Raw genomic sequence first — 26704 nt, 5'->3', positions numbered from 1 at the left:
GGCTGCACAGCCCCCTGCTCCCAACCCTGGGGCCCCAGACAGCGGCAGCTGCACCTGAACCCGCTCAGGCTGGCCGAGGGCAGTGCTGGCCTGGGTCCCGCCACCTTCTCGAAGCATCTCCTGGGCTCAGGAACTGGGGAGCCTCTGATGACTCACGGGCCCTTCTTGTGTGGCTTGTGATATGTGAGTTGTGTATTTTTGTGTGACCTTACATGACAGCATTTTAAAAAGATTACGGATTTATATTCTGCCACCCCAAAGCATGGCCCTGCCCTGCTCTAAGTGATGCAGGTTTGCCCCGGCTTTTCCCTTCCTTGCAGGGCACTGTGTTGGCACTCACGGAAAAGAACTTCGAGGACACCATTGCAGAAGGAATAACCTTCGTTAAGTTTTATGCTCCGTGGTAAGTGTCTGTTTAATTAGAAACTACTCCACCCCAGTGTGCTCGAGTCCATCACCATCTCCCCCTCATCGGCCTGCACTCTAGTCTTGGTGTTGGGCAGATGCTACGTTTACACGTGGGTTCTGTCGTAGGAAATAAGAAAAGGGGGTTGTTTGTGCCTCTGTTTCACTCGGTTGAGGTTTGGTTTGGTGGTATTCATAAACAGTTATTTATGGAGAATGAGTCAGTGTATTTTAAAGTCCAGTGTGTTTGGGGAAAACATGAACATGGAGAGTTAGGATGGCCATATAAAACTTGAATTTTGTGGTATCTGTCATTTCCCAAGTAGACTGATTTTTTTTGGTTAACTAACCACGAACATCATGATGTAGCTTTGCTTCTTAGTCTCTTGGACCTTGTCGAGAAGCTGAGCAGAGGTCTGGTGGGGCCGTTCCGTGCATTCCCCAGTTACCAGAACCTTCGGGCCTGTGGTTCTCAGGGACCAGAGCGTACAGAGGGAGGACACCCAGTTTGTGACCAGGGCTACCTGAAGTCGATGGCGGGTGCCGAGACTTACACGGCTGTCACTCTGCATGCCCTTTCTTTCCTTTGAAGCTCAGTTTTCTCAGCAGTCAAATGGGAAGAATGCCTTGTCTTCACAAACAATCCACTTACAAGAGCAGAGGCTCAAGGAGAGTGTGAGGTTCTGTTTCTAAGCAGACACAAGTAAGCTCCTCTACAGCTGGTGCCACTCAGTGTTCAGGAGAAACCACAGTGGCAGAGACAAGTCAGTGAGCACCTAACTCCCACGCTTTGTCAGTGTTTATCCTTAAAGGATAGAAACAGGTGGATGCCTGGGGGGCTCATTCAATTAATCGGCTGCCTTCAGCTCAGGTCATGATCGCAGGGTCCCGGGATCGAGCCCTGCATCGGGCTCTCTGCTCACAAGGAGCCTGCTTCTCCCTCTGCCTCCGCGTGCTCTCTTATCTCGCTGCCAAATAAATCAATAAAATCTTAAAAAAAAGGCGGGGGTTGCAGTCAATTAAGCATCTGACTTTTGCTTTCAACTCAGGTCATGATCTCAGGGTTGTGAGATCAAGTCCCATGCTGGGCTCTGTACACAGCAGGGATCTGCTTGGGATGCTCGCCCTGTCTCTGCCCCTCCCCCTGCTTGCTCTCTTTCTAAAGTAAATCTTTAAAGAAAAATAGGAACACTACTCAGTGATGTTTTTAAATCTATTATTTTCTATTTTTTAATAAAACCCTGACGCTATATGGATCAAGTAGTGGGTAGGAGGACGGGTGCTCAGGGAAGCTTTTACGTTGTCTTAAAATTTCAAGACCGTAGCGATCAATTCTAAAATGAAGCATTTTTTAAAAAATGCGTGGAGTTGGTTTTGCATCCTGTCCATCACCTTGTGCTCATGTTGTGTCTGATTCATTTGTAGGCCAGTTAGCTCTGGTCACCACTTCCTGGACAGGGTCTCAGAATCTCAACTTGTTTCCAGACCAGTTTGCTTCTACTAGGTTATCCAAAAGTCTACTTCGGACTGACTTTGAATTCCTTGTTTGGGACAGAGAAGGAGAAAACATTAGTGCACCCAGTGGGAGAATGTGATGTTTTATAAATTCCTGTGCCATTGGCAACCGCCTCCCACAGAGACAGGACTGGGCTTGGCAGTGACTCTGGGTGAGGGAGCGGGACCCAGGACTCCACTGTGCTGGCGTCGTTCCCTTCCCAGGTGTGGGCACTGTAAGAATCTGGCCCCGACGTGGGAGGAGCTGTCCAGGAAGGAATTCCCTGGTCTGGCAGAGGTCAAGATCGCCGAGGTGGACTGCACTGCCGAGCGGAACATTTGCAGCAAGCACTCGGTGGGTACATGTGGCTGGAAGGCCTCCCCGGGGGCTGAGCGGGGCGGGGGGGCACCCACAGGGAGCGGTCCTCTGGGCCCCACCCAGCGACCGTCACTGCCCCCAGCTTCTCCAGTGTTCCTCCTGTCCTCTTGAAGCTCTTGCTTTGTTCTCATCTTGAAGAGCAAAAGTGATGCTCTGTCGAAGGAGAGGCTTTCCCTTCCCATTAGCCGTCCGCCGCTCACTGGGGATTTGAGGTTTTGCCGTCCGCACGGAAGCCTGGGCAGTAATGAGCGTCCGGGATTGGGGACAGGGTGCCACCTCCACGGCCTCTCTGGCTGGCCCAGCAGTCCACCGACCTCAGCCTTCGTCTCAAGCCCCCGAGTGGCTTATTTTTCAGACGTAAGCCTGTGTTCTAGAATCCCTGGTCGAATAAGGGAAACGGTTGAACTTCCTCCTGAAAGGGCCGTCCCAGCAAGCGAGCCTGTGCTTGGGTCTTTCTGTTTAACTTCTGCTGCCTCCGGAGCTGATAGCACAATCTGAGCACCCAAAAGATTGCAATTTACGTTTTTACTTTTGCATTGTTTTCTGAAATCCCTGTGAGGCTCTGGCGCTTCTTACCTCATTCACTTGAGAATAGACTTAGGGGCGCCTGGGTGCTCAATGGGTTGAGCATCTGACTCTGGATTGCAGCTCAGGGCCTGATCTCAGGATCGAGCCCCACCTTGGGCTCCACATTCAGCATGGAGTCTGCTTGCAAGTGCATGTTCTCTTAATAAATAAAATATTTAGGAAAAAAAAAAAAAGAGGCTAGATGTAGCATGGACATTTACTTCTCACTAGAAGCTGCCCTTTTTTGGGTTCCTTAACGTCTCAGAAAAGAAGTTAATTGTTGCTGTTGCACTGGAAAATGCGTGTTCTCAAGGCTGTTGCTGCCAAGCAGTGCGGCCCACGGAGTGCCTGGGTGGCACCACCATTTCTTGTCAGAAATGCAGTCTTAGGCCCTGGCTGGACCTGCTGCATCAGAACGTGCCTGTTCACCGGGGCCCCAGGTGATGGCCTGTGCAAGAAAGCCCCAGAAGCTCTCCTTTTGGGGCAAGTCCTTCCTTTGACACTGATCTCGAATGTGCTTTTGGATGGGAAAGTGAGGAGCCCCAAGGCTTTGCTTCTTTGTACTTTTCAAATGGTCTGTACCTTTTAAAAATTTAACCATAGACTTTCCTGGTCGCAACTTGAGGAGTTTCTCTGGTTTTACTTAAGAAGCAATTTGTGTATGGCCTGGACCACTGGTCTTCATACTTCTGTTTTTTTGGTTTTTTTTTTTTTTTGAAGGTACGAGGCTATCCCACACTGTTGCTTTTCCGCGGAGGGCAGAAGGTCAGCGAGCACAACGGAGGCAGAGACCTTGACTCGCTGCAGCACTTTGTCCTCCGGCAGGCCAGGGACGAGCTGTAGCACCCGCTCGCCAGTTGCCCGGCCTTGCACACCCCGGCTGCTGGAGCCGAGTCATGCAGGTGTTGTGGACTCTCATGTGGTGGTTTTTCAGAGAGCTGAATGTACTAAACTTGCGGTATCTTCTTTGTGTGTGTGTTTTTTAAGCCAACACACTCTACAGATTCTCTAAGTTTCTCTAAGTAAACACATAAGTCACGATCCCTTCACTAAATATTTTCCTTGGCGGTCAGTCACCCCCTCTTCCCTTCTTTTGATGAATCTAAATGGTTTCCTTTGAGACTAAAACAGAGTTAAGGAAAATCAAATTGCTGAGCTGTTTTTGGCTCGTGAGTGATTCTGGTGAACGCATCACCTAAAGCATTGTTTGGGACTGCCCATGAGTCCTGGAAAGGTGACCGTAGTGATACTCCTCTGATCTGAAGGTCAAAACTGACTTCTTCATAATGGGGTTGGTTGGCCAGTAGCTTGGAGCAGATCTAAAAACAGAAGAAACCCCACACCTCTGGAAGATACCTCCACATCCACCCCTGGCCTTGCTGTTTCTGTCAGTGCTCCTCTCCTCGCGAGAGGTCAGCCATCCTGAAAGCAATGGTACTTCTGACACGTGCCTGAGTAAGAGAATGCTGGTGCCATAATCTTGTGTGTGTGTGTCCATGCTTCTGTCTGTTACCCCTTGCGAGACTTCTTTAGTTAGGGCATCACAAAGATTTGACATCTCCCGCAGAAAATGTGGGCATGAAAAGTTCCACAAGGCTTGTCCTGACTATTCTGTTAACTCCTACAACAGTTCTGGTGGTTGTATCCCTGGGGCCAGAGGGCTGAGGTGAGCCTTCCCAGGCCCGGGTTTTGGGACCAGGGAGACCCACCAGCTGGAAGCAGCTTCCAAGTTAGTGTAGGGGCTTACTGTGCTCTGTCTGCCTCGGAAGAGGTCAGCTCTGTGTGTGTCACTTGTGGGACTCAGGTGGCCTCAAGGCCAAAGACTGAGGTAGGCAGGGCTGGGTCAGGGCTGACCCGGGCTATGGTACTGTCCACGCGGGCACGCTCGTAAGCCATGCCGTCCTGGTTGTTGAGCACTTTTACTGTCACACTTGAAAATAAGCACCCGTCAGACTAGGCTCCCTTAAGATATGTACCTGAATGTTCCTTGCCATCAGGTTACTTCTCGTCATAATCCCTCTGTCTCCAACACTCTTCGCCCCACTACCCATGCTCAGGGTGGGCGCGGTCTGTGGACACGCGGTCACTGGTGGTGGGAATCTGAGAAACAAGACCACTTCTGCTGTCTGCGGCAGAAGACAACAGAGCAGGATCTCGGCCAGCCTCTGCCTTAAAGGAAATCTTTATTAATTATGTATGGTTCACAGATGTTCTTTTAAAAACCCCAACTTTCTAGAGAAGCACAATCCTCATGAGTGGCTTCAGCTTTGCATCATGAGTCTTGTATTAAAAGAAAATCCAAGTGGTACAATTTGTTTACACTATGATAATTTCTAAATAAACTCTTTTTTTAAAAAAAAAAAGTCTGGTCTTTCCTTAAATGTTACAGCAAAACAGATATAAAATAGACAATAAATTATACTTTATATTTACAAAAAAGCTGTAAGTGCAAACAGTTTTAGATCATAAATGTATTATTTAATCAGTTTAGTATGAAATTGGCTTCCTAGTACATGATTGTGAAAAAGACACTTCAAAAATACTCTACGGTTTCATCTGAGTCTTCCTTTCTACAAGAGAAAACTGGGATTCGGGTTCCTAACGGCATGCCCATCCAGACCCTCTCCTGGTGGCCCGGGGCATGGGGGGGAGGGTCCTTCCCCATTTTGTTTCCTTTGTTGGGTCTAACCCTGCCACCTGCATGCTGTCGAGGAAAAGGTAAAGAACCACTTGACTGAAATAGGTGAATTATTAGAGCTGACGTTCCTGGAGTTCATGTGCTTTTCCAAGAGCTATCCCGCGAGAGAAGGGGCGCAGCACTGGTTTCCTGCAGCACCCGGCTGACCTGCCCCCTGCGGCCTCACCCCAACACCCACTCGCTCTACTGTGGGCGCTAGCAAGGAGAACAGCTGATGGAGGGGGTGCGGTGTGGAAAGGACATGGTTGGTTTGACCAAAGTAAGTGTATTTTCCCATCGACAGAACTCCAGTGCAAACACTGAGGGCTGGGGCAGAGAGAAAAGGCACTTCACACAGCCCCGGGGATGGCCCGGGCTGCTGACCCTGCGTGAGACTGCCGGCTGTGAAGAGGGGCGCTCCCCCCAATTCCAGTTATCTATCCAGACCTACCTCTGACGCTACACAACGGGCCGATAACTTTAGCCAAGAATACTCTTACTCCTTTAAGATGATTTTCCCTATTGACTCACTAACACCACAAATAGCTTGATCTAAAGCTAAAACTAATTCTGGTGGGCTCTTCTGTTTTTTTGGCTGGGGGGGGGGGAAACCCTTCCATATTATGTTTCTAAAAAGTTCCCAGACTTCATACTAAGACATCCAAACCCCGCTTCCTGCAGACCAGCATCTACCCACGTTATGTACTGCGTGAGCCAATTCTCCACAAGGCCCTTGAAAATCTTGGGCACTAAGGCACCGGCCAGCCTGGGGCAGCTTCAAAGCCTTGCCTCCCCCTTCGCCGTGCTCCTGCATGTTTTTCTTTTTTTAAGGCAGCTGTCACCTGGGAACCCAAGTCAGTCTCTGTGTCCCCAGCCGCTGGTTTGGAGTCAGTGGCACCCACAAGCTCTGACAACCATATTCCTGTATTTTTTCAAGATGACATTGGAGTTGTCGTCAAAGTACAGAACCGAGATGGCGTTCAGCTTGGTTGGCGCGCAGCATGGTTTGGGGACATAGTCGGGATTCATAAGGTGAACCTGTGGCGAGACAGAAGGGGAAAGGCACCGTCAGAAGCCATGCCTGGTCTCGGCTTGCTGCTGCCTCTAACATGAGAGGGGTCCCTGGGCACTCACCAGCGTCTGCACAATCGCGTGGTTCGTCGCGTTCATGTGCGCGTTGAGCGGGAAGGAGCATTCTCCGTCACAGTAGTTGGCGGCGTAGCCCTTGGGTGCGATGATCCAGTCCTTAGGTGAAAGCAAAAGGATACCACATGTGATCAGCACACATTCCTTAGGTCACCCGTGCTCTCAGGAACCCGGTAGAAGGTACTCCTCACATAGGACAGTTGGACAGACAGACCCGGGGAGGCCAAGTGCACGTTCCAGTGGCAAAAGCTAGCATGTGAGCCTAGTTCATCTGGCTCCAGAGCGCTCTCCCCCTTCCCAGGCCCACAAAGCCTGTGGCTGCTACCCACCAGCTAGGCCTGGAAGCACACCCAAAAGAGCCTCGAGTACGCCCTGTCATCATAGCGCCATCTGCATACAGAAACTCGATTTCCTATTACTTGTCACCTAGCATTCGCTTCTTATGAACTCGTGGAGGCTCTCAGGCGTGGGCTAACCATTTGTGCTCTTCTAGATGATTCGGGTGAGTCCATTGATAGCCATTGGATAACTGTTAGATCAGTTTTTCCAACCCTTTCTCAAAACACAAACGCCAAAGCGCCTCATGGATTTTGGAAGAATGGGGGCAGAGCACTGGGAACTGTGGGACTGATGTGGAGGTACACGGAACTTGGGAACCTGGCTCCCTGGAAAGGTGTCGGGGTGTGGGGGTTTACACAAGTAGGCTGACCCTTCCTCTGCCCTCCTCCAGAAGCCCAGGCATTCAGAAGAGCTCCCAAGTTCCTTCACGTGGGAATCATCTCAGTCCTAAAGCTCAAGTTCTTCAAGGACAGCCACTGCCATAAAGATGGGAAAGGACCTTAATCCCTTTGTGGTCCAGAGAACTCACCTGCCATCCCAGGTCTTGGAAGCTCACATAAAGCTCATGCTTCCTGCAGGCCGTTTTCAACTCACTGCTGTTGTACTCTGTCAGAGGAGATAAGATGCACCCATTAACTCATTCATTCTTTCATTTAAATGCGGGTGTGGGAAGCTTTGCCATGGGCCAGGCACTGTAGGAGGCCAATGAGGGCCGTGAACAAGACCTTGGAGCAACACAAACAGGGGCCCCAAACAGCTCCATCAGGTTCCCTGTGGCTCCCAGATTCTCACTCATGCCCTCTTGTTCACTCTGGGGTGAGTGCTGGGCAGACTGGCACACAAGGTCATTATCAACTTCAAAGGACTCTTGACCAATAGATGGGCAGTGTGAGCCCCTGCTGAATGCAGGGCCTGTGGAGAGGGCACAGCAAGAGGTCCTACAACACCCCTTGGGCCCTTACTTGGAAGACACTGTATTCACAGTACAGGACAACCACACCAGGCAGGATTCCCTATAATTCACACAGGGCGGGGGTTGTGAGGATAGTTGGGTCAGAAAAGCATCCCGAAGGAAGGGTAACAGAGGGCGCCTAACCAAGAGGGAGTCAGAGACAGAGGGAGACAGGGCAGCAGGGGTTGCTCTCTCTCTGGCATCGGTCTCCAGGCTCACTTCCAGGGTTGAGCCCTCTGACCTGCACCAAAGCAGACTCCTAGGCCAGTGGTGTCCTATGAAAGACTGTTCTAGCACGTATGATGCAGGTGCTGCTAAGCTGCCCCGGCCTAGAGGACAGGACGGCCCACGTTCACTGAGGCCAGCTGGAGCAGCTCTTCTGTGAGGTGTCCTCCGCTAAGCACCATGGGAAATAGGAAAATAAGTGACGTGAGGCTTGCATCCTCCAAGAAATTGGAGAGACGAAGGGCTGGTGTGGACACACATGGACACAACTAACTCATATAGACAACAGTGTGGGCGCCGTGGGCAAGTGTTATGGAGAAGTCCCACTGGGAGTCCAGGGAAGGATCAGTTAAGGGTGGAAGCCAGAGGAGAAGTGAATGGTTCTGGTGGAAGGAACTTAAGGATATGTGCAGAAGAGCCAATCAGAGGAGGTAAAGCTGTGGAAATGAATGGCCTAGAACACCAACTAAAATGATGATGTAAGCCTGCAAAGAAAGGGTTTGAGCCAGAGAGAGACATGTTCAGAACCATGATTCCCAAGGATCAACTGGTAGTGATGTTTCAGAGATGAAAAGGAAGCTTCCAGAGAAAGGTTCTTAATCTGCAATGGACTTTGATAGATACAAGAGCCTGAGGTCACATGCATGCCTTCTCTGCCCTTCTTAATCATAGGAGCCAACAAACTACCTAATTGTTTAAAGCCTATTGGCACTAGGTTTCCTGTTACTTGTACCCCTGGGCCTCTTGGCACTGAAATAATATAAGACACGAAGATCTCATGAGTGAGGCAAGAGACAAACAGTACTGACTCAGCTTGGTCACCTGCCCCGGGAGGAGAGACAGGTTACCTTTCTGAGGTGGCTTGATCATCCCAAATTTATTCATTCTCCCTTCTTGCCTCCTTCAGCTTGCAGAACAACCCAAGCTATCATTCCAAGTACCCAGAAGACATGATTGCAAAGCCACACTGGAGAGAAATTTTCACAATGGAGGGCACCAAAGACTCTCAGTAAAACACTAACACAAAAACCACCCGTGAAGCACCACCCCACAAAGCAAGACGAAAACCTCCTGCTGAAAATAATCCCCCAAGAAAACATCAAGCACACAAAGCAACTATCCCAAAAGTTAGAGTATAAGAAAAAACACAGGGACCACAGGCAAGAGTAGTCTCCCAAGTGGGATTACGAAAAAGAATACGTAAAATAATGGAAGAGATAAAATAGGAAACAGAAACCCTACAACAAGGACATATGGAGGGGGAAAAAAAAACATGATAAAAGAACAGGTGGACATGAAAGGGAATGAAATGGAACTTTATAAAGTTCTACTGAAGGTAAAAATTGATGGGTGGGTTAAACATCAGATTAGATATAAATGAGGAGAGGATTAAAGAGCGGAACAACGAATTTGAAGAAACGTCCCCAACTAAAGCTCAGAGTGCAGAGGCTCAAGGGCACGACCCCCTCTCTATAAAGAGATAATGGAAGACAGAATGAAAAGGGCAGTGAATTTCTGAAGAGAATATTGGGGAAGTAACAACTGAACACTGGGATGTGTGGGAATTTTCTAGAAGAGCAAACATCTTTATATTGGAAAGGCACACTGAATCCTAAGCAGAATAAATAAATTCCGATCCAGCCACACATGGTGAAAATGTAGTACATTAAATGCTTAGGAATTCTTTTTTTTTTTTTTTTAAAGATTTTATTTATTTATTTGACAGACAGAAATCACAAGTAGGCAGAGAAGCAGGCAGAGAGAGGAGGAAGCAGGCTCCCTGCTGAGCAGAGAGCCCAATACGGGGCTCGATCCCAGGACCGTGGGATCATGACCTGAGCCGAAGGTAGAGGCTTTAACCCACTGAGCCACCCACGTGCCCCAGATGCAGAGGAATTCTTAAACACTATCAGAAGATAAGAAAATTTGCCACAAAGGAACACAAGGCAGATGGACAGTAAACTTCTTTGCAACAAAAATCTATAACATATGATGTTTAATACCATAAGAATGATGCCATCAACCCCAAATTCCATACCCGGCTATGGTGGATATGTTTTTGTGTGGGCTACCCAGCTTCCAAGAACACCTCTCACATGGAGAAATTCCTAGACAGGTGGGAATCGAGGCCCCATCTCCCATCAGAGGGCTCTTGCCTTTGATCCTCTGGCCACTGAGTACAGGCTCTTGACTTGATTAAAGCCATATAGATGCCCCCACCTTTGAGGGAGTGACCCCAAGGGGAAACCGAGAATGGGTGGCATGGCGGCAAGTGTCCCAGGTGATGGCATCCAAACCACATTGTCCTTGTGACCAGGTCGGAGCTGGATCACTTGATTCCCTGTTTGGTTCTCCAGTCTTCTTGTTGGTTGGATGGGTTCCTGATATGCTAATTTTTCATTTTAATTCAAGTCTGCTTCTACATAGGGTCTTCACTGGGTCGGTCACTGGGGGATAGGGAGTGCAGAGCACAAGGGCGGGAGAGAGGTCACTATCTACAGGCTTGGTGGGCCTGTCTCTCTGATAAGGTGTCTTCTGAGCAGAGACCTGCAGGGATGTTGGGAGCAGGGCAGAAGGCTCTTAGGCGAAGAATATCTGCATGTGGGAACGGTCAGTGCAAAGGCCCGAGTTGGCCTGTTGTAGAACAGTCTGGAAGGCTGCTCCTTGTTCATTAAAAAGCCCTATCTTCTGTCTACCCGCTGCGCACATGGCTAGTGGACGTTTCCCGTCACAGTTCCGTGTGGCTCAGCCCTGCCCACACCCGTGGGGAGAAGGGAGGCAGGAGCTCCCATCCTGGCCCTTCTGACCTCCCTGAAGCCCTCCCTCCTGGCACCTCTTCTTCTCCAGCCAGCTGCAAGTCTGAAGACTCCGTGGCCCTGGTTCCTCGCACTCTTGAAGTTGTCCTGGGTTAGATGATCTGTGATCCTCTCTGGAATTTTCCCTGCCTGACAGTTGGCTTGGGTCTCCACAAAGTAAACATCTCCCCAAATGCCTTCTGTGTGCTGGGGGCAGTGATTGGAATCGTTAGCCATGTGAAAAGCAGGAGCTTCTGGGATACCTTTCCTTCCCAGGTCGGAGGACAGGAACAGTGGGATATAATAAGGAATATTATATCCTGGCAGAGCTAGAAAAGCCATGCTATTGCCTGACACTTCCAAATCTCGGTTCCCTCCATAGGTTCAGAAAGGGGGAAGCCACCAGAAGACCAACCAAGATGGCCCCGAGAAGTACACAGCTTTTACCTGCACCGACGGTTCTGTCTGTGAGCCTCCTGCAAACTGGACTCTCTCAACACTCAACAGAGAGAACTTTCTCTGCAAGAATAGCTATTTCTTTTGGAGCTAGACACTGGCGTTTTTGTTGTTAAGTAGAGATTGGGGCCAGAGAGAAGAGAGGGAGGGATTCAACTCTCCTGTGTTTCCTCCTACACTTTCAAGCCGCACTTAGGTTTCCTCCGGAGTCCACGTTACGTGTGGCACAGAGCGTGTAAATATTTGTGAAGGTCAGTGCTTCTGAAAATACCTGTGTGCGCCCCTCAGGGGCCAGTGTCCTGGGCGCAACAGTGGAATGCCACTGCCCTGCACGGTTTTGTTTGTGCTTGTTTTAAGGACTGACAGACTGCAGAAAAACATTCTCCCACCCCGGCTCCTTGATACTTGTTTCGATGAATGGTCTGGTAGAGCCAGTGACAGGAAGACATCCGCTTCAGTGGGCTAAAGGAAGGCAACATGGCTTTGTCCACATGGGTTCACCAGTCGAGAGGAAGGTAGAAAAGAGAAGCCATGTTGCTGGACAGAAGGAACCAAGCAACCAGCCAGCCAGAGCAATAGGCTGGAGGCTGACCCCAACAGCCTCAAGGGCAACGGTCCTCTGTCTGACTCACAGGTGGCCCCGGGCCCCGCGCCCCCCCCAGGAGACTCACTAGGGAGTGGGAGCCCCAGTCAGACCCTCAGGCCAGAGTCCCTGGAAACAAGTTCCCTGGTCTGGTCTGGGACCCGAGACATGTTTTTCAAGGAATCTGACTTTTTCCAAGTTGAACGCAGAAATTACAGTCTGGCTTGCACTCATTCCATGGGATTCTTTGGCCAAGAGCAGGGGGCAGGACAAGAGGGACTCAGGCCCAGCCCGACCAGGCCCCAGGTGGCCATCCTGAGTACTCGGACAAGCACGGCCCCGCTGCAGACGGGCTGGGGCACAAAAAAATATGGTTACCTGGTGGCAAAATTGAACAATCATAAAAGGCCCCGGGATTCATTTCTCCCACAACCAGATACAGGCGGCTCCCTAGTCTACTTTCAAACAGGAGAGATACATTTTCCCTTACCATAGATTCTCAGGCTTTGGAAGTGTCCGAAGCCCCACGCTGGGGGAAAGGGAGCCCCTTTAAAGCCCCAAGACAGCCTTGCCCGTCTTTCCCCTAAGTGAAGAGCCCTTGCCAAAACCCTCCAGGCTCTGTCCTTAGAGAGGCATGGACAGGCAGAGGTGAGGACCAGGAGTAGAGCAGGGGCAGGGAGAGGCAGGGCGGGGTGGGGCGTGAGGTGGGGGGACACAGGCTTCAGCGCACGGTGTGTTCTTCTAACACTTTGCCAAGGGAAGTCAGCATCTCACTCAGGCCTTCTGGACCACTAAACCAGTAGTACGGAGAGTATCACATCCATTCCCACTGGCCAGACTAGCGGCCAGTGCCACCCTGTCTGCCCTGGCCGCTGACTCTTGCACGGGGTGGTGCCTCCACCCTCCGCCTGGGGCGTGGCCCCGGCTCTGCCCACGCCTGGGAGGCGGAGCTCTCCCGGGGCCCCACCGGCAGGTCCTTACCTGCTGTCTCATCCGGGCCACGTCGGAACAGCTCACGGATGTGGGGAACCAACAGGGAATGAGCTGTGTGGAGGCAGGCTCACCTGGCGTCCCGTGGTTGGATCACCTGTCCGCGCACTTCTGACACTACCTCATTCCCGCATCCGAGAGGCCCGCTGGGAGGGAATGGGGGTGGGTGGGCGGCTGGAGGCCGGTGGTGCCCCGGGGCCCACCAAACACAGCTCTTCACTCACCCACTGGCCGGGGCTTAGCCCCTTCTTCCGGCCCATGGAGGCCCCCGCTTCCCCGTCAGGGTCTGTCTCACCTCCTCGCTGCCCACCCTGTAGCCCGGCTGCAGCCTTGTGTACCGCACATCTGATCTGTCCCCAGCAGGAGGGGCACATACCATCCAGCATTCTTGGCACCCGCCCTCCCGAAATGCTGTGCACGCAGTGGAGCGCGAAGGAGCTGTAGGCTAGGAGGGCTCGCTGGAGGCTGGCTGGCTTCTGCAGAATGGCTCCCAGGAATGAAATACACAGTCTCAGGAAAATGAGTATGGCTCAAGGGCGACCATCGAGGGGAGGAGGGCAGAGAAAGGACAAAGTCGGGGCGCCTGGGTGGCTCAGTTGGTTGGATGACTGCCTTCGGCTCAGGTCATGATCCTGGGTTCCCGGGATCGAATCCCACATCAGGCTCCCAGCTCCATGGGGAGTCTGCTTCTCCCTCTGACCTTCTCCTCGCTCATGCTCTCTCTCACTGTCTCTCTCAAATAAATAAATAAAATATTAAAAAAAAAAAAAAAAAGAAAGGACAAAGTCAAGGCAAGCACAAGAAACCAGGTGAGAGCGAGGAAGGATGGAGGGAGCAGGCCGGTGGCGATCTTGCCAGCCCTAGGTTTTCTGCAGAAGGGCAGGGCCTTCCTGAGCCCTGGCCATAGTCTTCCCAGAGCAAACTTGTTTTCTAGAGAAAACAATTCACTACTCTGATTTCCCTTCTCTCCTAGAATGATGGGGCCAAGTACAACACCCAGCTGTTAAAAGGGCACCTTCGTCTTCACTGATCGCTCTGTCTTTCCCAGCCTTCTCAGCCCGTCTCATCTCTCCCCATCAACCCACCGAGTCAACGTGGCCATCGAGCCTATGCTGGAGAATGCCCGGCTCCTCGCGGCCCGGACACTGTGGAACCACAGGAAGGTTTTGAGTTCTGGTGTCAGGAATCTCATCAAATGTTGGGGGCCGGGGAGCTGGATTTTTCAGGATCTAGATTTTGTTTGCAACCTGTATGGCTGGACTGAGAGGCAACAGGGAGGCCCTGTTCTTTTGTAGGGCGGGGATTTCAAGATCTCCTGCTTTGTGCTAGGTTGGGTGGACTTTGGCCTCTTCTCAGCCTTTATCTTAATTATCAAAGAATACAGAGATTTGGAGCCCCTAGGTGGCTCCGTGAGTTAAAGCCTCTGCCTTCGGCTCAGGTCATGATCTCAGGGTCCTGGGATCAAGCCCCACATCGGGAATCTCTGCTCAGCAGGGAGCTTGCTTCCCCCTCTCTCTGCCTGCCTCTCTGCCTGCTCGTGATCTCTGTCAAATAAATAAATAAAATCTTAAAAAAAAAAAGAATACAGAGATTAAGTATCTTGAAAACAGACAGAGGCTTCTCTCAAAGACGGATCACCAAGACTCCCCATACTTTAAGTACCTCAGCTCTCCCTGTTCCCTCCTAGACGGAGTCTCCTGCCCCCAGCACCCTCTCGGGAGTTGGTGGTTGTTGGTGAACTATTCAGGCCTCTTACAGCTCCTGTTTACGCCTGTTACTGCCTTTCAGCGTTATTGGCTATTAGTCCATTCATAAGGGGTAAACCAAGGGATGGGGTAGAGGGAACCTATGACTCCTTGATAACTTTAATACCAAAGGAGCTTAATGGCAAATGAGAGTCGAGTATTATAAATACGGAGCTTGAAATGATTCTAACTGTTGGATCACGAATGCCATGACTGTCCACCACAGCTGTGGGGAATTAAGATTTGCTTTCATTTAGAAAGCCCTGAACAAGCCTCTACCTCTTGACCAAGACATCTGGAAGCCAAGCTGCAGGCCCTAAAATTTTAATTTAAGATGAAAAATGACAAATGACAACTCCCAATTCCTTTGAAGAACGATAAACAGCTAACTCAATACCCGGACCCAGATCCATTCTTCTCAAGCTCTGGATTTCCCCAGAGGGTCAGCCCCCTCAGTCTTGGCCTGCCAACCCATGGACGCACATGCTGCCCTCGTGGGGACACCTGTCAGCAGCTACAAGGCCAAATAAAAATTGATCTGTCAGAAGGAGTCTCCCAGCCTACTGACTGGAGTTCCCTGAGACCTACAGCAAGATTTCACAGTCATCATAAAGTTCCCAAACCACTGTTCAGCAAACGATGAGGTCTGGTTGCCTTTCTTTGGCTAGAAGCATATTCAATGGTCCTGATCGCGAAGTTCAAGAGAGAGAAGAGCTGAGCCATCAACAAGGTCAAGAGCTTATCTAAATGTACCAGAGCCACACTGTCCCCACTAGGATCCTTAAAGACACACGTCTGGGTGGGTCGGAAAGAGGCAGAGGGAGCAAGGACTCTGCAGTGCTAACACACGGCATCGGCAGCCACAAAGGACTCCTTCCAAAGGACAGGAAGGGTCACGAGGACTCGCTGGTTTGCAGATGGTTGGCAGAGGTGCACGGTGGCCACAAAAACATCAAGGATGAAAGAGGCCAGAAGGACGTCTAGCTTTACAGGAATTGTGGCAGAAAAGCTCCCAAACTGTCATCTGCCAAAACAAAGAGCAGTTCCAAGTCACAGTGCTGGCAGCCGGCGGGTTGACCTGACAGAGAACCCCAGACTCACCAATGGACTTGACGTGGCGTTAATGCCTCCCTCCGCAGCCAGGTCTTGGAAAGATCCTGGGAAATCAGCTCAATTGGTAGCTCGACAGCCACCCCCACCCCCCAAACAGAACCATCCCTCAAGACCATTTGCACACAGCCGTGGTGAAGAACCAGGTGTCATAGGCCCCCCTGAAGATGAAGCAACAGACCCCGAGAGAAAGCTCCTCTTGAAGAGGGTGAACAGAAGTAACCAGAAAGACCAGCACGTGAGAGCTAACAGACCCAAGGGCAGTTGGCTGGTAGAAGTGGAGGCTGAGAAAGAACCTGCCGGATACACTGAATTCCTACCAGGGCTATGCAGCCCACAGCCTGGACCATGACTTCTAAAGCATGTGCAAAAGCGATAAACAATACTGTCCAGATGACATCTGAGCCCACTGAGAAGGGCGACGCAGCCAACATCCATCATTTGCTGGGAGCAGACAGCTGCGGAGAAGCGAGGGCCAGTGAAAACCGTCCAGGGCGCCTTCGATCCAAACCCACACTTTGGTGCATGTGTTTGCAAAGTCCAGCTTGAAGGCCAAGTACAGATGTGAGAGCAGATTCTGGTGGGTGGTGGGGAAGGCAGAGGGATGCAGGCTCTTGGCCTCTCCCTTGTGGTGGACTTGCCCGCGGCCCAGGCATCTGCAGCTTGGTTCCAAAAATAGCCCCGTATTTCGCTGCCATGTTTCACCCTGATGACAGGCAACTTGATGGATTATGTTCCCTTCTTTGCCCAGATGCAGGATGGTCTCTGATGGGCTTCCGGTGGCCATGATTTTGACAGAGAAATATTAATTCCCTGGAAACACTGTGGAAGAAGGGGGGCAGCAGAGGCCCAGGAATCTCCTCTTTCCAGAAGATCGACAAAGGAAAAGTCCTGCCTGGAGTCACACCAGAGACGACAACGTTTTGTCTTGAACGTATCTACCCGGTCCGTGGAGGCCTGGCAACATTCGGTCCCATGGTGACCTGGAAAGAAGGCACAAACGGGACGACCCATCTCTCTGGGGAGCCAGGCTTCTCTCTGGAATTTTCTTCTCCAGGAGCAACCTTTTCCGTTGTCTGTCTGCTCCCATTAATGGCAAGGATAAGTTAGGTAGAAAATACCAAATATAGAAAGTAGCTCTTCAGTGGGCCTACCCTGACCAATTTCTCTGGCCTGAGAGAGGGTCTCTGAAGCCATAAGAGTGAGGAGGACCCTTCCTGGTAAATACTCTCTCAGTCGTGGCATAGGTGGTGGTAGGGGGTGTTTCTGGGCCTTTGCACAGGTGAGGTGAGAGGTAGCTGTCATGAACTCTTCTGTCCTAGCACCACCGGAAGAAGCAAAGCATATTTGCAAATACTGGGTTGGGAGGTGGAGGTGGGACACTTGCCTCTCATTACACACGTGATCAACTTTAATGCTCATGTTTAATTGAGACTTATCAAACTGGGGGAAAAAAATGTGGAAAGGGACTCAGAAGAGAACAATTGGATGACACGGGTAAAAATCAAAATCAGAGACATGTTTTCCCAATTACAAGATCTGGTGTGTGTACTTGGGGGAAGGGGTGATGAATAAATCAAGTGAAATTTCAATTTTAAAAAAGCAACCCACATTTTAAGAGTTGCCTTCATGTCTGGGGCCCCAGCACCAAAGTGACCACAGTGCATTAATGAATTGAAGCCTACCGCCAGCCGTCCCCGTCATCACACCCTGAAGGAAAACACGGAGCAAACTTCCTCTGAAGAGAATAAAGGAAAGCAATCACTTCTTCTTCTTTTTTTTTTTTTAATTTTAATTTTTTTAAAGCCCAACTGTTTCTAGTGGTAAATACAGGAACACCCACGCTGTGCCATGCGTGCTTCCAAAAAACACCAGGATGACAAAAGCAGCAAAATGTCACCTCACGCTGGGTGGCAGGTCCTCGAGCCCCCCAGCTGAGAGCCTCGTAAGAGAAATGACTTATGAAGTCAGAACCTAAAATGGAGATGCTTCTTCGCAGCGAGAGGTTGAGTGCCTGGGGAGATGGTCTTTCGGAGAATGCCACCAGCAAGGGAAAACAGAAGACACGGCGAGATTCCTGACACCACGTGAGCTCATGGATCTAGCCAGGCCTAAAGCTAGCCCCCTTGACCTCCTAGTTCACGAACCAACGACATCCCTCAGAGCGGGTTGTTTGAGCGGACCTCCTATCACTGTCAGCCAAGAGCACTGACCAGTACGAGTCCCTCTTATGCAAGTACACAAAGTGGGTTTGTATGCCACAACCTCCCAGGCATCACACCAACTAGAAGAAAATCTGGGTGTTCTCAGGATCTTTATGTGAATGAAAGAGGAGTTGGAGAAATCCTTATCAAATGGAAGGGTGCTCTTCTGGAAAACCAGACACTCAGGACATCGCTAGCCTGCAGACTCAGTCCCCAGAGAACAAAGGTATCCACTGATGGCCCTAGGAACTCTGCTAGATAATTGGTGGGCACCATGATGCACCTGTGAGCCTTTGTATTTCTGGGCAGAAGCCATTGGGCTGACATCATCAACATGTCCTTGTTCTTACTGAGGCCCATGCATCCCCACCCCCCCAACTCCCCGGGCTTCCTGAGAACATGGGCTCCACCCAAACCTACCGGAAGCGCTGGAGACCCGGGAAACGTCTTGGGACTGGGTGGAGCGATTGCGGCTCTGCTGTCGGCGCCTCCCGGGGGCTGACCTCGTGGTGCGCACGTGGACCTCGCTGACCTTGAAGAAGGCCACCATGAAGGGCTGCTTATCGTAAGGGCCGTCTCTGCCCACCAGGCCTGCCGCTCGAGGGTTGATGGTGAGTCCTTGAATGCAAACCACAGCATGGCTGTCTTTATTGCCTGGAAACTCCCTGGCCACCCAACTGCCCGTCACAGAGTAAACATGAGGGAAGAGCCCTACGCATGCTCAGAGCACAATCAAAACACTCCTTCCAAAGTTGCGTGCATCAAAGCAAGGAGGGAACTCCCATGCCTCCCATTCCCAATACATTTTGCTCTACACAACCATTCTTCCTGCTCATGTGCCTCCTAACCAGTGGGAGAACGGACTGAGTGTGCACCGTCTGAGGTCTGGTGTGGGGACCTGGCCTGGCAGCTTTGGTGCTACAGGAGGAGGGGCTGCTGACAGAGTTCTCGTGCAAACTTGCCCCCTACCCAATGGTGAGAATGAAGACAGGGTCTCCCCCTGCCTCTGAAAGCCATCTTCCTATAGTGAACTCTGGAACTCAGATCACCTACTATCTCCAAGTCCTTCCTGCAGGCCTCTGGGAGAGATCTCGCTTCCTAGAAGTAGTTATGAGAGAACAGTAAGCGAGGTCATCCCAGAGCTGTGGTCTCCCCCAGAAACCAGGGTTCTACTGTAACTGTTGCAAATGGAACGGATGAGCACTGTTCACTGGTTCTGGCAAACTTACCATCCCGAGTCACCACGCTCAGCTGAAGCCCCATGTTGTGCTGCGGGGTCACGACCCACAGATTGCTAGTGGCCGTGATGTCAAATTCCAGCCAGCCTTCTTCTGAGGCCCATACCACGCGGGTATCCAACAAAAATAGGTCAGAGTCTCTGAAAGAAAGAAAAGATGGCTTGGTGAGGCACACACCACCCCCTCGGCCCATCCTCTCTGTCCTGCCTTGGCGGTAGAATGAATATGCCGATGTCAGATAGGGTCCACCCAAGAGACACCACATATGGTGCCCGGCTGTGGCTCTGGCTCATGGGACACCCAGGACACATGCATGAGTCAGTGTGGAGAGGCATATGTGCTAGGGGGCAGCCCAGACCAGAAATGAGCCTTCTCCCAAGTCTAGGTGGATCCCTCAACTTCGTCAAAGGCCTTGCTATGGCTGTGCCTGCTGAGTCTTGCTGGGGAATAAGGAAAGAGGTCGGGGGGAGGGGGGGACTGGGGGAATTAAGAAAGTCATACTACTGCTTACTTAATGGCAAACAAACTCTAAAAAGGGAGCAGGGCAGGGATCAGGCATGAGAAAAAGGATTAGGAAAATATTAAAATAGGATTCGTGAGCAAAAAAAAAGTTGTGGCTTTATTCATTTTTTTCTTTTTGTAAAATGAGGAGCTGACAACCTTCACATGTTAATTCCTGTGAAATAAAAAAGAGAAACAGGAAGCCACATCGTATTTGTGTGTAATCATCAGATCCTTGCTTTTAATTAAGGCCTTAAAGCGGTCCATGCTGCGTGCGGGCTCCTCTCTCGTGGGGATGGGGTAGCCGTGGGTGGATGTTGAGTGGTTTTAAAGTTCATCCCAGGGACGTGTGGGGGGCTCAGTTGGTTGAACGTCTGCCTTTGGCTCAGGTCATGATTCCAGGTCCTGGGATCGAGCCCCATATTGGACTCCCTGCTCAGCGGGGAGCCTGCTTCACCCTCTGCCCCTCACCCTACTTGTGCTCTCTCTCAAATAAATAAATAATATCTTTAAAAAAATAAATAAACATGTGCAGGGTTAGCACATGTGGAACTTTAAAACAAAAACAAAAACAAAAACCCCTCATCCCAGCACAGATAGGAGCCGTAGCTGGGGTCTGTAGGCAGACTCAGAATCCATTCCTTCCACTGGGCTTCACAGGGAGTAGTTATATTATATCTTTGTTTTTGGTTCTGTTTTACAGTTTTCAGCTAACGGGACCCTAGGACTCGCAAGAAGATGGAATGCGGGATTCTTCCCGCTCCCGCACATGTGATGATACAGCAGTGTCGGGAGATGGTCCCCTTCGTGTGTTTCAGGAACACTCTGAATCTGAATTGACATCCCAGGGTCACTGACAGGAAATGGCAGGGAATTCCTAGGGCAGGGCAGGGCAGGGCACCATTTGGGCGATGGGAAGATTCAAATCCTCTAGTGCCATCTTTTACAGGAATGAAAGTTTACCAGAACACTGCATTTAAGACGAGCAGTGTGTACTGAAACTGGGTACAGGGCGCCTGGGTGGCTCATCTGGTTAAGCATCAGGTTGTGATCCTGGGGCCCTGGAATCAAGTCCCACATCGGGGCTCTCTACTCAATGGAGAGTCTACTTCTCCCTCTGCCTCCCCCTCCCTATCTCTCATGAATAAATGAATACAATCTTTTTTAAAAAACCAAAAAAATTGGTTATAAAGCACTTTCATGCACTCTGCTTTCCTTCTAAAAACCTGAAAGTGGGTCGAATATCATGATCCCCATTGTAGGGCTGGGGACTCACGCAGACTTGAGGTTGCAGCGGTGTGAGTACGGTCAAAAGCTAGTGAGAGAACTAGCTAGCGAAGAGAAGCCTGCAGATTCCGCTTCCCATACCATCACGCTGCCGTGCGAAATTATGAAGAAAGACAACCCGTGGCAAGTGAACACAGTTTATCTCTACCCCATCAACTATCCGTGAGGCCGGTGCCGAAACGTCAGAGTTAAACGTCTCAGATGTCTGGGGGGAAACAATTTTTCCTGTTTACACGGCTTGGAGTTCGAAGGCAGCTCTAGTGTCATCTTTTCCAGGCTTAAAACAGTAGGTACAGCAAAAAGGAGTTTACTCAGCTGCTGACCAGAGCCTGCGGGGATGCCCCACGGAGGCTGGCCATCTTTAAAGCGCTCTTGGACGACATGCGTGTGTCATACCTCCTGTTGACAAATTACCCCCCACCCCCGGCACCGAGGTAACTGTGAGCAGGGAGGCAGGGGTGTTCGTGGAAAACAGCAAGAGGGGACTGCGAGGCCAAAGCTTTGAAGTGAAGATATAAAAAGACATAAATGCTGTTCTGGAAGTTCGGAGAAGACCCTCATCCAGGAATAACACAGACACTGTGGGAGAAGTGGCCCTGGTCCCGAAGGCAGCACTGGCCCCTCCAAAATGAAAATGCACTGAGAATCCCAAGGAGCCAAGCTGCGCCTGAGTAAAGGGGATCACTTGTCGCTCTTGACAGAGCTTGGGGGATGCACCTGGCGGACGACCCTTAAAGACTTGTCATGAGGATGAAGAAAAATGCAGTGCAACATAGGACTGTGGCAGAGCTCGTACAAAAAGCTAGAACAAGCTTTTATTTGAAAAAGGTAGGGTTTATGAAAAAGGGAATGGGAGTCTATTACAAGAGAAAGTGTGGGGTAGGATCGAGGTCCCTGGTCCGAAAAAGGAGAGAAACAGAGAGAAGGAGAAAAAGGCATGAATTAAAGGGGAACATGTGATCCCAAACCAAACTTGGAGTAAAGGGGGAAGGTGATTTGGAGGAGGAGGACCGATCACAAGGTGGCAGGAATGAAATCCGCAGGGTGAGTGGGGACTTGTGGACGCAAGCAGCCTGGCTTTCTCTCCTGCCTGCTCCTGAGTCACGCTGGGTCCCCGGGACGTCTGTGTTGTTTCTCCATCGCCTTCCCTGGCTGTGCAACAAGAACACTGGTCCTCCGTGCCCAAGAGACCACAGGGATATGCAAATGCTGGCTGACCGCTGAGCCTGGAAAGATGAAAAAACTGTGGCTCATCAGCAGTGAGGCCGCCTCAGATTTTGATGTTTATGAAATCTAGGATGCTCAGGTCCATGGAGGGAAGGAGAGGTAGAGTATGCACCAAGAACCTCTCTCTATTCCTTGGGGACTCCAAAGAGGCAGGTCTACTGTCTCTTTCCTACAGCTGAAACCTAGAGATTAGGTGTAGGAAGGTCACACAGGCATTAAGTGGGGTGACCAGAACTTACAATCAGAGCCCACACTCTTAGCTGCCACCTGTGGAAATAGCAGAGTCCAGAAAAGTACAGGGCACGGGCTGGAAATCCTGAATGAGAGCTTGGAATGAGAGCTTGGAATCCCAAGGTAAGGGATCAAATCCACTGTGCACAGAGGCCAACATCAGTTGGATACAGAACCATATTAAGATACTTAGAGCTGGCACACGACTGGAAATCACGAGCAGGTTCTCCTGTCAAGACCAGGGTAGGAAGGGGTGAAAGGTACATGCAGGAGGAGACCGAATATGGCGGCTGCCTGGCCGGGAACTCCCGCCAGCTTCCCAGTCTTGTTTCACTCTTCCTCCCACGCAGAAGATTCTCTGCTAGCCTGAGAACACTACCAACAGGTGTTCATACAGCCTGAGGAACTTAAAAAAAAAAAGAATGACAGAATGATAGCTTTAAGGAACCTCATTGGCTCTCCCTCAGTGCTTCCAAAAAATAGCACAGGTGTTCATATGAAACTATTCACGGCAAGTCGGTGAAACAGGTCAGGTCTGATCCGCATCTGTTTCCTTTGGGTCCATGATGTACAGCCAGCATAATCTCCTGACTATGGAAGTACAGCCTCCAATAAGACATACCTGATCTTGCCATGTAAAAAAACAAAAAACAACAACAAATGTTCCCTTCTAAATCTCACTTAAGCACGTCAAGATCTGGTGGTCTCCGCTAAATCATCTTTATGCACTGGTGTGTAAAGAATTTCAGGGTCTGGCCCAAGTGACCACCACAACTGGATTATTTGGCTCTTCCTACTGGCATGACTGACATGCTCAAGTTAACATACCATAAAAGGAAATCCTGAGACCAGAGAGAGGACTTTGAAAGAATTCACTGCTTACTGTTTTCTCGACCAACTTACAGAACCTCATGTTTCAGGATGAATATGCATTCTATCTTCAAGAACACAGTGATTTTATGTTCGGTGTTTTCCCACTTCAGTGCATGAGTTTCCTCCTACTGTTATCTCCCTGGGTAAAATTAAGTTGTTAATAATTAGCCTAATAAGAGATTTCTAGAAAATCCAGAAATTTCTAGCAAATTTCAGAAATTCACTCTGGGGCTAGAGCTGACTGACCAGCAAGTCCCTCATAAGACCTGTATAACTTATGTGGGTGGGCAAAGTTGCCCCCTGTGGTCCCTCCCCATAAAAGCCTCCAAAGCACCTGCCCTTGTAGGTGATACTCCCATCAGGCTGAGAGGCAGAAAGCACCAGGACAAACACAGTGGATCCTTTTCTTTTTCACCCTTGGAGAAAAGCAGGAAGTATCTGAGTTCCTAGTGGCCAGCTTGGGTCTTTCCTGTCAAACGGCACCCATTTAAGGTCACACTGCCCTTGACAAAGTGCAAATCTGCTTACTACTAACTGCTTACTACTAACCACTTTCCCAGAAAGAATTGTTCTTGATGACGTGGAGTTTATATGTTTGAAGCAAGCAGCCTTATGAGATATTTGATAAGGTTGAATCTGTGGTCTTGTTCCTTTATTTCTCCAGGACATTCCTTCGCCGTTGGTGTCTGGACTTAAGGACACACTAAGCTATAGAACGTTCATAAAAGGATGCCCCGACTTCATGCAATGAAGCATACTGAAATTTCGAAGAGAATGGAAGTCAAAAGCCAATTGTTTTAGAAAATTAGATAGGAAAGCAAGGCTTTTTACTTTCTTCTTATGTAATGTATCATATATAAAGGATTATGTTTAAATGTATACCACAAAAAGGATAGGAAAGAATAGGATATTTGAAGATAGAGCACCACAAGTCAGGGTACACTGCTGACCACACATAGATTTGAGTAAAAAGGGCAAAGGCACATTATTACTATATAATTAGCTAAGCTCTCGTTGATTTTATGCCACTTGATATTAATGAATTGTCACCCCAAGGATTAGCATGGTATAAAGAGATGTTTCAAATATCACGGGCGCCTGGGTGGCTCAGTGGGTTAAAGCCTCTGCCTTCAGCTCAGGTCATGATCCCAGGGTCCTGGGATGGAGCCCCACATCGGGCTCTCTACTCCAAGGGGAGCCTGCTTTCTCCTCTCTCTCTGCCTGCCTCTCTGCCTACTTATGATCTCTTTCTGTCAAAAAAAAAAAAAAAAATCAAAGGTATGCTGTGAAGTGTGTAAACTTGGTGATTCACAGACCTATACCCCTGCAGCTAACAGTACATTATATGTCAATAAAAAATTTACAAATTTAAAAAAACATTGAAATTACCTTAGCTCCGTATAGAATATTTCATCTTCAACAAACGAATATAAATCACTCCGCTGACAGAATATGAACCTAGCTAGTCCTTACATGGTGCCTCCTACACGAATGCTTGTAATCACGCTAACTCCTCACAACCACCATAAGGGGTAAATACCATTCATGCTGTCACAGGCTTAGAGATAGGGAAACTGAGGCACAAAGAGGTTAAGTAGCTTATTCATAGTCCGGTAAGTGCAGAGCGGGGAACTGAACCCAGGCACCTCGGCCCCAGTATTGCCAAGGCTTTCCTCATCATAGCAGTAGTTCTCCAGTTTGGCCTAGGTTGGAATCCCCAGGAGGACTTGTTAGCACACAGATCCCTGGGCCCACCCCCAGAGTTTCTGAGGTAGGGACTGAGAATTTGCATTTCTAAGGTTCCCAGGTGATGTTGTTGCTGTTGGTCTGGGAACCACACTGTGAGAGCCCTCAGACCTACAGCACAGCCCGGCTGCCTTGAATATGACTAGTATTACCCTCACCTGGTTTTTAAGACTTCAGGTGCAAAGCTAACTGCTCTCAGGGATTCTTGCTCCTCTCCCTCAAATAGTGCAAAACAAACGTAGAATGCTCCACAAGTAAATGTTTGATTGTTTTATAGATTGGCCTTACCCTCAGGGAGTTATCAAGTTAGACTAATAATCAGAATCACAAGGAAGATCAAGTCCAAAGCAGCAGTATTATTAGAAAGTCCTGCTTCTCTGTGTCCAAGACAGGGAGGGAGGGGGAAAGCGGGTTCCTTTATGCAAATTCCCGCTACCTGACCTGACCTCTTTGGCCACGTAAACAAAACAATGTTCTCTTTAACTGGGGTGTGCTCCGACAGGCCCTAATGATCAAAGACAGACTGAGAACTTCTGTCACATTTTCAACATGTTATGTGCAAATGTTATGTTTTTATTTTCATCACCAATCCTACATTTCCATATCCTATACAATATGGGGAAACAAAACAGAAAAATGCTGATCATTTGGGACTTAAAAAAAAAAAAGATGTCTCTCAAGATAATCTTAGCCACCACCATGGCCGGCCTCCCACAAGGCTGGATATCCTGGTAAGAAGACGCGCGTGACTAGAGCAATCTGTTTCTGGGAATGAATACTACAGAAGGCTTAGTTTCCAGAAATAAAGCCGGATTTTCTCTTCTCTTCCATGTATACCAAGTGGGAAAACAGTCCCCAAACAACAGCCTTTCTTGCCTACCACATCCTGATCCCCCTCCCCCAAATGCAGCATTCTTTTGAGTGTAAACACCTCTTCATGATAACCTTAATTCCTCCCTATGATATTCCCTTCCACACTATGCCTCTGCAAAGAATAGAACTTAGACAGGCTAAGGAATAAGGTTTGGTAGCTGCTTGTGCTTACTGCTTTAATTTCAGGTAGATCATTCTAGGTATAATAGGATTTGACTAAAAGGACAAAACTAACTAGTTACATAACCTGAGCTGTGGGTCAGTTGTATTATTCTTTTTTTCGGGGGCGAAGGAACAAATACAGAAAAGCTCAATGCTTGCCTGAGGCCCACACTGAGCATGCCAGAGATGATCAAATCAGCAAGTAAGATTTCCCCGGAGGAATCCCCGAGGATCATACTTGGGAAAGCCAGATACAGAAAGAGAAACAGGTGTGGTTGGGCACAGCGATAAAAGGCTCTGATTTCCCTCTGCCCAACTATAATAAGGTTCTTCCATCCTGGCTTTCTCAAATTTGCCCTTCTCTTCAAAAAAGAACACAGTCTCAGGTATCTCACTTATACCTCAGTGAAAATAAAGCTTCATGTTGCTTCACTTCAGCAAACAGCACCAAAAATCCAAAAGCATTTATTGAGCGATCAATCCACAAGAAATGCTATTC

The 26704-nt window shown here is 49.5% G+C and overlaps 2 protein-coding genes across 3 annotated transcripts in view; one reads left to right on the top strand and one right to left on the bottom strand.

The window, feature by feature from the left end:
* The window catches only part of TXNDC5 (thioredoxin domain containing 5), a 33437-nt gene extending 21607 nt beyond the window's left edge, over positions 1-11830 (top strand). Inside the window, exons 8-10 of one of the 2 annotated variants that reach the window (XM_059179216.1) lie at positions 321-403; positions 2125-2254; positions 11362-11830. In XM_059179216.1, coding sequence (XP_059035199.1) covers positions 321-403; positions 2125-2254; positions 11362-11529 — 381 coding nt within the window. In that variant the 3' untranslated portion in view covers positions 11530-11830. Of the gene's footprint in view, positions 1-320; positions 404-2124; positions 2255-3565; positions 3812-11361 lie in introns of those variants that run through there. The other variant, XM_059179217.1, reaches the window with a different exon arrangement.
* Positions 5012-26704, bottom strand: part of BMP6 (bone morphogenetic protein 6) — a 147792-nt gene continuing 126099 nt past the window's right edge. The window contains exons 3-7 of the mRNA XM_059179214.1: positions 19297-19445; positions 18488-18685; positions 7537-7613; positions 6657-6767; positions 5012-6560 (exon numbers count right to left, since the gene is read on the bottom strand). Coding sequence (XP_059035197.1) covers positions 6411-6560; positions 6657-6767; positions 7537-7613; positions 18488-18685; positions 19297-19445 — 685 coding nt within the window. The 3' untranslated portion in view covers positions 5012-6410. The remainder of the gene's footprint in view (positions 6561-6656; positions 6768-7536; positions 7614-18487; positions 18686-19296; positions 19446-26704) is intronic.

Source organism: Mustela lutreola, chromosome 6 (assembly GCF_030435805.1).
Source record: "Mustela lutreola isolate mMusLut2 chromosome 6, mMusLut2.pri, whole genome shotgun sequence".
NCBI classification, from domain to species: domain Eukaryota; kingdom Metazoa; phylum Chordata; class Mammalia; order Carnivora; family Mustelidae; genus Mustela; species Mustela lutreola.
The sequence above is the reverse complement of the archived record's forward strand: the minus strand, read 5'-3'. Positions and strand labels throughout refer to the sequence as shown.